At 34.2% G+C, this 12,733-nt stretch overlaps 1 protein-coding gene across 1 annotated transcript; it reads left to right on the top strand.

Moving 5' to 3' along the window:
• Positions 1 to 5,536: 5,536 nt before the first annotated feature.
• On the top strand, positions 5,537 to 12,703 carry LOC144573519 (protein DETOXIFICATION 53-like). The gene is made up of 2 exons (XM_078323302.1): positions 5,537 to 5,792; positions 11,142 to 12,703. Exons 1-2 carry the CDS (start codon positions 5,649 to 5,651, stop codon positions 12,537 to 12,539), a joined length of 1,542 nt encoding a protein of 513 aa, XP_078179428.1. The 5' UTR covers positions 5,537 to 5,648; the 3' UTR covers positions 12,540 to 12,703.
• The last annotated feature ends 30 nt before the right edge of the window (positions 12,704 to 12,733 follow it).

Here is a 12,733-nt window from a genome sequence, read left to right as displayed (position 1 = left end):
TACAAATCAAACATTCAGATGAGAGCAAAAAAATCATCCTGGTCTCCACTAAAACTCAAAATCCAGGGAGGGCAGCTACTCCCCCGGGACTACATGCAGGGGTGGGAGGTAATGGACTTAAAAGGAGGCTAAGCCACCCCCATGCATTGAAAATTTGTAATTTTGTCCATTGAATTTTATAATTTTTATATGTATTAATACTTTTAGCCCCCTCTATAACATAAAATTACACTACCATTTATTTTCTAGCCCCCCTCATCTCAATATTCTAGCTCCGCCCCTGACTACATGGGTTCGCCCCTCACTGCACCGCACTCCGACGACCAGATCTATTCACCGTCACGCACTGATCGAGATGAGGACTCTACTCTACGGTTTTGTGGGCATCAAACCAAATCAATCCAATGCACAATCAGAGCGTTCGATCTACAACATAATTTGTGCGCACTTGATTCACATAAATCTTAAAATTTCAATACAAATCAGACGACTCTAACATAACATCAGACTGAATTTGATACGATACCCATCAATCGGACCATCCCGGATTCCTTAACATACATCTTATTGCACAACATACAATATATGAATTTATAGGTCGATAGCTCAGTGACTTTTAAGCCGAATTTGTTGACAACATCATTAGATTAATTAATCATAGACATGCCTAGTAAAGCCAAAGATATATCACCTTAAAATACACAACAGTACCATCCTAACTAAAATTTGACAGCCGCTTTAATTCTTTAGATTATCTCCTCAAAATATATATATATAGAGAGAGAGAGAGTGTGGCTAATATGCATTCGGTTGCATATGGACCGAAGTGCTTACGGTCCAAATTTGATTTTTCAAAATCCAAACGGTCGATCTGAACCGTTTATCTTGTTCTCCATATTAATATGTGCTTGGAGACCAAATTTTATATTTTTCTGAATTTTTTTACTATTTATTAAGTATTTTACAAAAATTGTTGATCCAACGGTAGCTTAACAAAACAGTAAAATCAGCAGCTACCGTTGGATCAACAATTTTGTAAAATATTTAATAAATAGTAAAAAAATTCAGAAAAATATAAAATTTGGTCTTCAAGCACATATTAATATGAAGAACAAGATGAACGGTTCAGATCGACCGTTTGGATTTTGAAAAATCAAATTTGGACCGTAAGCACTTCGGTCCATATGCAACCGAATGCATATTAGCCTCTCTCTCTCTCTATATATATATATATTTATATATATCGTCTTAAAATACACAACACCGTCCTAACTAAAATTTGACAGCCGCTGTAGTTCTTTAGATTATCTCCAAAGGATAAACTTAGTGTCGTTTAGTTAGGCCAAACCTAATTTACTTGTACCTGTTTTGTTCATGTGATGCTAGAGAGTAGAGACCATAGGTTGTTTGGTAACCCTACAAATTACTTTGGCCTTTTCCTTTATCCTTAAATTGTTAATGTTTTCCTCCAGTGCACAATTACAAATGGTGAAGTTAATTTCGGATTCACTAATGATTCATCATACTTAGTTTAAACCAAAAAAATAAAAATGGAAGTTTAATCACTATGATCGGAGGCGAATCCACGTTTAATGAATGGGATCAATTGAACCCCATTCATTTTCAAATTTTTTTTTTTTTTGTATTTATACTCTATTTTAATATAGTTTAAACTAAAATATTATGGATATTGTGAAATTGACCTCCATTCATAGTAGAAAATTTTTATATATTTGATTCTATTCACGTTTGACCTCCATAATCTGAAAGTCTGGCTCTACCTCTGACTGTGATTATCTTACATTCCTTCCATATTTCTAATTTTTTGAACTTTGATATGAGAAAGAACAATGTGCTTAGGTTGGATCAGTTCTTCACCGCCTGTGTAAACAATCTTTGTTTCCTCTTTTGAATTAAACAACTGAATTAAAAATCATCTCTACAGCAAACGAAATCAAACATTCAAAAGAGGAACTTGTTTAAATATCATTTCCACATTAATTGCTTCGATTTCAGCCAAAACTCGAATACATGGCTGAAATTTCGTAATTTCAGACCGGAACGAACCGCCGTATTTTCGACATGTATTATACTAATATATATATACTAGTACTGCCTTTTAATACTGAGCTGTGTTCCCCCCTAGTTCAGTAATTAAAATGAAAGCTAGGCAGTATCTGATCAGTATATGCCAGTTCAAAAAAAGAAAAGAAAAAAAATACATGCCCATAACTTAGCTCACTCTAGGCATTTGTGTCCAATAATATTTCAACAGTCTTTGGGTCAAACTGGACTTAATAAAATGCCCATATTGCAAAAAATTGTATCGGGTCGGGTCAACGGTATGGCCTATTGGCCTGCCACACGCGGTAGATCTTCTGTGGCCGGTATGGCCTGCCACACTCGGTGTTAATGTGACCTGTGTTGTAAAATACATCTGTTTATGCCGATTAATTGGCCGATTAGTCGTTGGCGGTGACCAAATCGTCATAAATTTTTCCGACTAATCGACTGATTATTCTTGATTATGGCCGATTATTTTCCGATTAATTGCTTGGCAGTACTATATCCGTCTGATGACTGCATACCGTTATTTACAACACTGATTGTGACTTAGCCATCGTAATTTAGCACACACAAAATTTATCTGGTAGTTTTATTTGCATCCCTCTTCTTCTTTTTTTTATTAATTGTGGATTATGATCTCTTTAATTACAACATTTATCCGGACAAGTTTGACAATATTTTCTCAAGTTTTGGAAATAAATTTTCAAAAAACAGAGTATATTATAGACATTGTTTTTGTATTATTTTTCATGCAATTTAAGTATTATTTGATATTCCGTCAAATTCTGTTAAATATTTTTATGTCATTTGATGAATAATGAAATTTGCATCATATTTCATCAATTTTGTTTGTATATGATGTGTATGAACTATGAAGTATATATTATATTGTGCTTGTTGAAAATTATAAGTTACTTTTTACTTAAGGTTGTTGAACTAATGAACATAGTCACAAATGAATTATTCAGGTTCGGTTCGGCGATGTCAAAAATTCGTAATTCGGGTATAATTCGGGAATGATTTGGAATTATCTGGATCAGAGATCTCAATTCTGCAAGAGAGCAAAAAAAAATAATAATAATAACATTTTCTGGGAAAAATTTGGGAAAAAATCGTGAATAATTCATAAAATTCAGGAAAAATTCTTAAAATTCGCGAATTATTCAAGTTTAATTCGGTCAAAGTTTGGTCAACCGAATAATTCGGCGTTCGATTCGGCATCACCAAAAAATGAATTATTCGGATTTAATTCGAATTTAATTCACAAATCTTGTGACTATGATTGTGACTCATCATGCATGTAGACAACTGTATACCGACTATGAAAAATCAATATTCTATAATTTGCAGAGGCAAGTGAAGACGACGTGCTATATAGAAATGTTAGGCTCTCTCGCGCCAAAAAATTTGAATTCATTTTTATATAAAATATTTCAACCTATGATGATCAAGTCATCATGCATGTCACTGATGTCAGGTTTAGTGTTAGTTTAGAAAAGAAATGAGTCAACACATGCATCTATGATTCTATGGTCAAGTGGGGGTCATGTATAATTTAATTTTAGGCAATTAGGAGGTATATATATATTTTTCATTATTTTTAAATTAGAGATATTTTAATCTCAGTACTGTTTTTTTTCTTTATAAGATACTAGCCTCTTACAGGCCCAACCCCATTTTAATTATTTTTAATTTCTCCATTTTTTTTTAAATTCATTCTCAAAATCACCGCAACACTAGGAAATGATAAATTTTGTTTGTTCCCAAATGATCTGAATTCGTATCCTCTGTATTACGGTAGAAACACGGTTTTGTAGAATGAGATGATTTGGACTTTTTTTTTTTTTTTTTTTTTTATGTTACCTTTGGTGGTAATATAAATTCCTCTACTTCTATTCTACAAAGGTAACGGAGCTGTATGATTTTATGTGAGCAAAGTTAGGGTGTGATGTGCTCACTAAGAAGATTTTAGTCAGGACAACTACAAAAGTATATCAGATCGGTTTTAAACGGCGAATTCAGACTGTTAAAATCTATATACTTCATGAGTGATGCATGTACATACAAAATTTTGAAAGTTTCGAATTCATTTGCTACATGATCAAGCAGTCAAAAAATTATGAAAAATGAATACATAAAACTTATACAATAACTTATAAAAGGTTTATTTCTTTAACCGCTTGACCTTGTAACAAATGAATTCGAAACTTTCAAAATTTTGCATATACATGCATCACTTTTGAAGTACATGGATTTCAACAGTTTGAATTTGTTGTTAATTTGCTCATCAAACCTTCTTGGTGAGCACATCACACCCTAGCTTTTTCTCATTTTATGTCAATCCCTAATTTTTTTTTTATTTGAAAGCAATTTAAAGAGAATAAGAATCATATTTAATGTACATTAAAGCTCTGATAAGAAAGAACCCTCAAAACCTAAAACGCGAAATGGAAATAGAATTCATGTCGCCTTCGTGATCGAATACAGTGAAAGTGAAAGAAACGAGTTCAGTCGACGTGATTTCGAGAGGCAGAAATCACACTAAAAATGTAGAGATTTGACGAGAAACGATTTCTCCATAGTGAAAATACGTACTTACCCTCGTTTCTCTCTTCTTTCGCATCGCCAGGCGCACCATCAAGTTTCTCGACTTCTTCTCTTCTTCGGCCTCACTGCCAAGCCTCTCTATGCTGGAGCAAAGAAAGCGTGCAAGATCCCCTGCCTCGATCCTTTTCAGTCTCTCCATTAAGTTTTTTGTGCTGGAGCTTATCCCTCCTGGGACTTCAGTGCATCTCTTCTTATTTTTTTCCCAATTTAGATCAATGACATTATTTGTAAATTAAGCTTACTGATTGGGTTTTTTATTACCGGTCAATATTGAATTCTTTTGTCTTACTCACTAGTTCTAATCAATAAATTTCAATTTTGAATCTATTATTTTCATCTCTTTTCTATTGAATTGAAATCTATTCTCGTTAATTGTTATTCCAATCAGAGCCTAATGCTACTGCTATTAATTTCTTGTTTTTATCAACACTTTAATACCATTAAGTTTAAATTGTAATTAAGACATAGCAAGAGATTGCATTGCATAGCTAAGTATACCTAATATGTACCCTTCATTTTTGATAAAATTTGACATGTATCGTTATTTTTAAAAAATTCAAGTAAAATTTGATACCAAAAAGGCAGACAACATGATCCCTTATTAATTCAATTTGAAAGCCTTCTCCATTTCATTAAAAAGAGTTTGGCATGCCTACAAAAAGATAAGAGGAAATGCGCCACCTGCCCCTCTTCATTTACAAACTGCTTATTTGATGAAAATTTTACTGAGTGACTCATTTAGAGCGGTCCGGTTTTTTTTTAATCGCGCAGTAATTTTTATGTTTTTACCAAAATAAAATTCCCAATCCCTCCAACCTCCATCCCTATAAAACCTCAGCCAAAGCCCCCAGTTTCACTCTCTCTCTCTCTCAAAACTTGGCAGAGGCTGCCAAGACGCTCTCTCTCCCTCAATCCCCACACTCTTCGACCAAAAAGCTTATCAAAGTTTTCTCTCTCTCCCCCCTTCCTTCTCCATGGATCAAACCAGGAAACAAGATCAAGTCCCATTACTTGAACCCGTGGCAAGCTGTCGAGCAAATGAAGACGAACAAACGAATAGAGTCAGCCTGAAGCTATTTCCTTATGCATGTGAATTCAAGAAAGGAGAGGTAGCGATGGTAAGTTATCTTATCTCATCTCATCTTCTTCTTCTTTTTCTTTTGGAAATATTTTAACTATATATAAAACTATATATATATATATAGATATATAGATTATATATTTAATCATTGCAAATTTGGACCATTACCTCTGCAATGCAATCCAAAATCCTTGTGATATTTTCCTCTATTTAATTAGCTCCATATCTCTTGTGTGACAAGAGTTTCTTGTTTCCTTGTCTAAACTAAGTATGGGCGTGGAGACATGCATCTCTGTTACGCATGGATTAAAGTGGAGGTGTTGCTGGTACCCAGCGCTTAGACCCTCTCCAGTCCAACCTAAATGGAGAGATCGAGAAATTATCAGCCTCTCTGTTACTGGTGTCTCCGTTTCTTTTATTAATGGAGATTGTAACGAGAACAGCTGCAGAGGCCATCTCGCGTGGGATTGGTTTTGGCTGCGGTCTGGACCAAACCTCTCCCACACAACTCCAGTTTATGAATTGTTTTCATATGGTGGATCTTTTGTGACTAATTCCGTAGTATTTTCGTGATGTTCGTTATAGGGAGTCAGGGACTGGAACGCAAAATTACCAATATATTCCAAAGAAAAAAATTACACAATTTAATTATAATGCATCACTCCTCTACAATTTGCAAACTTGTAGAACAAATGAATTTATTATTTTTTTACAATTGAAATTAATATTATAATTTTATGCATTTTATATAGCTTATCATTATTATTAATGCAAATACTGACAATATTAATTAAATTGTTTATTTTCAAACATAATGTGTAAGTAATTATTACCACTAAATTAGTATGTGTATTACCGTTATTTATTTTTTGAAACAGTAAATGCGTGCCAACTCATAAATTAGCTTTCCAGTTAACGCATACAATATTAGATTCTTACTTCCTTACCAGACAATTTGGAATTTTACAGCACACGTACGGAGCTTTTGTTTATATATGCCAAAAGTTTTATTATCTAACAAGTAGCTACAAAAAGAATTAATGATAGATAATTTTGAACCGTCTTTACGAGACATCTGGCAATCTAATTTACTAACATTGTTCATGATGCACGTTCTATTCATTCCAATATATATAAAAAAATTATGTTGTTTCTAGAACATTCGTGTAAAGTTACAAAGCACATAAAATTGTTATGTAAATTGTTACTCCTTATGAATATGCGGACAATATATAATGATAGAAAAAAGTTATGAGTATATATTATAATAACTTTTCACTTATCTTCTATTGTGTTTTCTCGTAATAAAAACTATTTATTAGGTAGATTTTCTCAAATAAGTTCTCAAAAAGTATTTTATTCGAATGTCTCAATGATCTGATCCAATTGATATTAAAGTGGACGAGATGAGAAAAGAGGTAAGAAATAGAAGAAATATCTCACTTCATCTCAATTGTGAAGATTAATTCTAGTTAAAAAGGAAACATAGAGAAAAAAAAAAGTTTTTTTTTTAAACTAAATGCAGTAGGATGTAATGAAGTATAACTAGGCGACTTATTTATCCGTTATTATTTTGTTTTATTTCTCTACAAATTGCAGACACTACAAACCTATTTGAAAATTAAATTTAAATTCTTAGAGTTGCTTAAATATAATTGACTTCTAGTTTTCTACATATTTTAAGCCCTCAGAAAATCTCGGTCTCACAACAATACGGTATTGTTGCATCCGGTCTAATGCGCCAGGCCCAGGCGCATATATCATAGGTCTCTTCATTTTCTCCAGAAACTTAAAAGGAATCACATCCAACGGAGATCTCCAGTTCTAAGAGACTGGAGAAGTTCTGATGCCATCACTGGATGGGCCCGTTGGTCGTTGCTCATGTTTGTGATTGGATGATGTTATTCATCCCAAAGCAAGCCGAAATTTTTAAAAATACCATTTTCGGAAAATTAATAAACCAAAACACCATTTTCGAAATTTTTTATTAAAAACAGCATGGCCGCTTCTGTGGGAAGCGGCCACATACAATCGGGCCGCTTTGGAGGGCAGCGGCCACTGGAAAACACAAATTTTCTGAATTTTTTTTTTTGAAAACAGAAATTTTTTTATTATTTTTATTTTTTGTATTAAAATATTAGAAATGTTGAATATATTTCTTTGAATATAGATGGAATGCAATATAATTTGATTTATTAGAAAGACTGCAACAAATAACCCGGATCAATATTTTTCAGGCCGGATTTTTCGCGGCTGTAAGAAAAATTAATATATTTATTTATGTGTTATTGGAAAAAAATAAAAATGTTTAGATTCTGAGTTATTGATCCCGCTTCAAAAGTCACTTCTAGATAATTCAGAAAATATTGTGATCTTTCTAATACATTTAATTTATAAAAAATTATATCTATTTTGAGAATTATTTTTTAAAAACAATCATTAAATAAATTAAAGTTTTTATTTTTTTTCAAAAATAGATACAACTTTTTATAAATTAAATGTACTAGAAGGATCATAATATTTTCTGGATTACCTAGAAGTGACTTTTGAACCGGGATCAATAACTTAGAATCTAAACATTTTTATTTTTTTCCAATAACACATAAAGAAATATATTAATTTTTCTTACAGCCGCGAAAAATCCGGCCTGAAAAATATTGATCCGGGTTATTTGTTGCAGTCTTTCTAATAAATCAAATTATATTGCATTCCATCTATATTCAAAGAAATATATTCAACATTTCTAATATTTTAATACAAAAAATAAAAATAATAAAAAAATTTCTGTTTTCAAAAAAAAAAAAAAAAAAAAAAGGAAAAATTCAGAAAATTTGTGTTTTCCAGTGGCCGCTGTCCTCCAAAGCGGCCCGATTGTATGTGGCCGCTTCCCACAGAAGCGGCCATGCTGTTTTTAATAAAAAATTTCAAAAAGGGTGTTTTGGTTTATTAATTTTCCGAAAATGGTATTTTTAAAAATGTCGGCAAAGCAAGAGATTGTATTCTAATTAATATCATCCATCTGATTTCGATCGAACGATTAAGATTGAAGAACGTAAGTTTTACATTATATTATATTCTGACTGTAGGATAGGAGACCTGTTGCTATTACGAACCAACGTACCGTTTGTTAGGCGTTAGGCAATATTATTATTATTATTATTTCTTAGATGGAGGCATTCATTCATGCAACCTATTTTTCACGCAACGCTGTAACTCCCAATTTAGAACCGTGCATGTGAAATAATAGATGACACGTTGCTATTCCTTAGAGTTTATAACTTTATATACATGTCGTCAGTTCTTCTGTGGCAAACACTTTATGGTATATACGTATAATAAATATCTTGCTGTCATAATTAAGAGATTATGGAAGTTTCTACAGTACTAGGTTTGGCATGCCTGTGCAAATAACTATTTCTGGTAGGTTCTTTATTTTGAAATAACTATTTCTGGTAGGTTTTGTTCTAAATGGTATACTGAAGCTGTCATTATCGAATTTTTTGTTTGTTTGTTTGTTTGTTTATTTTTCAAAAAATTCTCCTCCAATGAGAGGGCCGGCTTGAATCAAAATGTCAGCTTTCATTACCTAATAAGAAACATTCAAATGTATTGGAAAAATATTTATTAAAATCGGAGAAACAATCACCGCCACAAACATTGGTGTGCTAACACATTCAAAGTACTTTTTCTCTTCGTATAATCAGGGCGGATCTACTGTAGCACAGGGTCAGCTGCCCCCCGCTGGATTTTCAAAAATAGTGCTAAAAATCTGCTTTTCGGACCTCTGTCCCTCCCTGGAATTCAAATTGCCCTCCTGTAGCCCATTTTGGAATTCTAATAGACAAAACGGAGCCCATATAAACTCTGAGCGAAACAAATTAGCGGGGCCCAAATAGGCGCTAATCCCAAATAGCGAAAATTAGTTGAACCAAAATGTTTTTATTTTTTATTTTTTTTTTAATTCAAAGGCAGAGGCTGCCAAGTTGAACCAAAATGTTGATTTCAAATTCCCTATAAATATTGAATTGTTGATTTTTTTCAAGTAATTTAGGATTTTTATTATATTGATTGGTATTTTTTTTGTTATGTTGAATTGTACCCAATAAGCTATTGGGTTTGAACCCGATAAGCTATTTGCATCCGATTATTGCCCCGCCCTGACAAAAATCCTGCGTCCGCCCTTGCGTATAATGAGATCTAAACCACTAGTTATATACCATGTTTATTGCATGATTAATAAACCCTAGCCCTAGTCAAGTTGGTAATGAATCTTGTCTCTCCACAAAGAGACGTGTATATTTTTGAAAAGTGACCTATGAAATGAAATATATGATGGAAGCCCTTACCCTTTTTTTTTAAAAAAAAAAAAAAATAGTAGTTAAATTCTTACTTGGTCACTTATTAAGCATTGGTGGAAGGATCTAAACCTGACCTATTGAAGAGTTACCTTTATGGGTTATATGGCGTTTAAGGTTATTATATCAGAATTAATCAAGCTGGTTTTTTATAAAAAAAAATCAGAGTTACCTTTATGTGGTTAATGCCATCACATCAATGGCGTTTAACACGCCTTTTAGAAGGGATGTCAATGCATAAGAGTCTGTTTAGCCGTTTACTGTGCGCATGGGGAAAAAAAAAATTTCATTCAGACTTCGCAAAAATCAGCCCACGCGCACAATATTTTGGCTATTCAAAAATTTTCATTCCCGTTCCCTTTAGACGGCCGAACATACCCTAATGGTGTGGTCTAGCAGGTCGAATATAGAGATATTTATATATTTGCATTTGTTAAGAATCTATCTTACTCATTTATATCTTATTCTCTACATGTTAACCTTATATAACATGTATTGAATGATTATCAATAAATATAATAATTTATGTATGTTTTTATTTCGAACAAATACTAAGTGAATACACTATTTCAAACTATAACATTACATATACTACCATAAAATAAAATAAAACTTTATTATTTGTTGTTCTCATATATTTTTTTTAGGAAAATATAATAGCTAATTACTAAATCATAGAAGATGAAATGTTCCATAAATCCAAGTTACTAAAGCTGACTTTCTCCGTTTCATTTATTGTTCATGGGAAATGGGGGACCAATATATATATCTACTTAGCTTCCGCGAGAAATTTTTCTGAAGATCATTTATTGGCTCTTCTCTGTTGGAAATTGGAAATCAGAGATCGTGGTATTTTGTGCACAATTAAGTCTTCCCTCTGCCAACCTACATTTCATCACAACATTATAAAATCATCTATATATTACTTACCAGTAGCCATCTGTACTTTTCTTTTTTCTGATATTTGTTAGCCCCAGTGAACTAATCACATTTCCTTTGCCATCCTTGTTTTTTTTCATTAAATAATGCAGGTACGCAATGAGTTGTTCATACTGTACGAGATTGTGTGGCCGGTCGTGGTAACGGGTCTCCTCCTCTACTCCAGAAACCAGGTCTCGATGCTATTTCTGGGACAACTCGGCACTGCTCAACTTGCCGGTGGATCAATAGCCAATGCTTTTGCCAACATTACAGGTTACTCTGTGCTAAAGGGCCTTTCGGCCGGCATGGAGCCCATTTGTGGCCAAGCTTACGGAGCCCGGCAATGGCCCATCCTCAGCCAGACTGTTCAAAAAACCATTCTGCTCTTGCTAGCTGCCACTATACCAATCTCACTTCTCTGGATATACATGGAACCCATCCTGCTTTTATGCTACCAAAAGCCCGAAATCATTGCACCGGCAAAAGAGTATCTTCTGTTCTCCCTTCCTGATCTCTTTGCCCAAGCCTTTCTTCATCCAGTGAGAATTTTTCTGAGGACACAAAACATTACTATGCCAGTAAGTGTTTGTGCCACAGCAGGCCTTCTATTACATATACCCATTAGCTACTTTCTAGTTTTCTCTATGGGTCTTGGGGTCAAAGGTATGGCCTTAGCCTCTTCTTTGAACACCATCAACATAAACCTGGGGCTTATTGGGTACATGATATTTTCTAAAAGCTGCCTGAAGCCGTGGACTGGCTCCTTGGTGCCGGGGCTAAAGGGTTGGATCCAACTAATAAGACTTGCTGTCCCGAGTTGTATTGGGGTTTGCCTCGAATGGTGGTGGTATGAGGTGATGATGGTTGTGTGTGGTTGGCTTGTGAATCCTAAGGCAAGTGTTGCATCCTTTGGTATTCTGATTCAAATGACTTCTCTCATCTATGTTTTTCCATCCTCTCTTGGTTTGGGCCTCTCGACCCGTGTGAGTCATGAACTAGGAGCAGGCCGGCCAACTCAGGCCAAGCTTGCCTCTGCTGTTGGCATTGTTGTCTCAATGGTTTGCGGCATTACATCTTGCCTTTTCGCAATATCGGTGAAGGATGTGTGGGGGCAGATGTTCAACAAGGACCCTAACATTTTACACTTGACAGCAGTTGCTTTGCCTATCATCGGCATCTGTGAGATGGGTAACAGCATTCAGACTGTTGGTTGTGGAGTGCTTAGAGGGAGTGCGAAACCCGCAATAGGAGCGCACATAAATTTTGTCGCCTTTTACCTTATCGGACTTCCCGTCTCCTTGTTGTGTGCCTTCCCATTCAAGCTGGGTTTTGTTGGACTGCTGATGGGACTTTTGGCTGCCCAGGCATCATGCGCTTGCTTCATGTTGTATGCTATCTGCACCATTGATTGGGAAGCCCAGGAAGAGAAGGCCAGAAATTTCACTGAATCTAGTGGAGAGAAATCTGACTTAGAGGCTAGCCTAATTGTAGCCGAGTGCACAGTATAGGCTGTAGGACGTGTCAGTGTGTGGGTAGTTAATGAGAAATATAAAAAGAAAAAATTGAGGAAAAAGAAACAGACTAAAGCAGAGAGTAGCTAAATGAAATTGTCTGGCATGCTCTCTTAAGTACCTATTTTGTTAATATATGTACTAGTGCAGTGCAATATTGGTAGAATGATTTCTTGAAAATCGAATGATAA

This window comes from Carex rostrata, chromosome 21, assembly GCF_964058835.1.
Source record: "Carex rostrata chromosome 21, lpCarRost1.2, whole genome shotgun sequence".
In the NCBI taxonomy this organism is placed as follows: domain Eukaryota; kingdom Viridiplantae; phylum Streptophyta; class Magnoliopsida; order Poales; family Cyperaceae; genus Carex; species Carex rostrata.
The sequence above is the reverse complement of the archived record's forward strand: the minus strand, read 5'-3'. Positions and strand labels throughout refer to the sequence as shown.

What these genes read in the sequence shown, in the direction of transcription:
- LOC144573519 (XM_078323302.1), top strand. Translation starts at nt 5,649, where the DNA reads ATGGATCAAACCAGGAAACAAGATCAAGTCCCATTACTTGAACCCGTG. An exon ending in AGAAAGGAGAGGTAGCGATG is followed by an intron (nt 5,793 to 11,141) that starts GTAAGTTATCTT and finishes TAAATAATGCAG; the next exon opens with GTACGCAATGAGTTGTTCAT.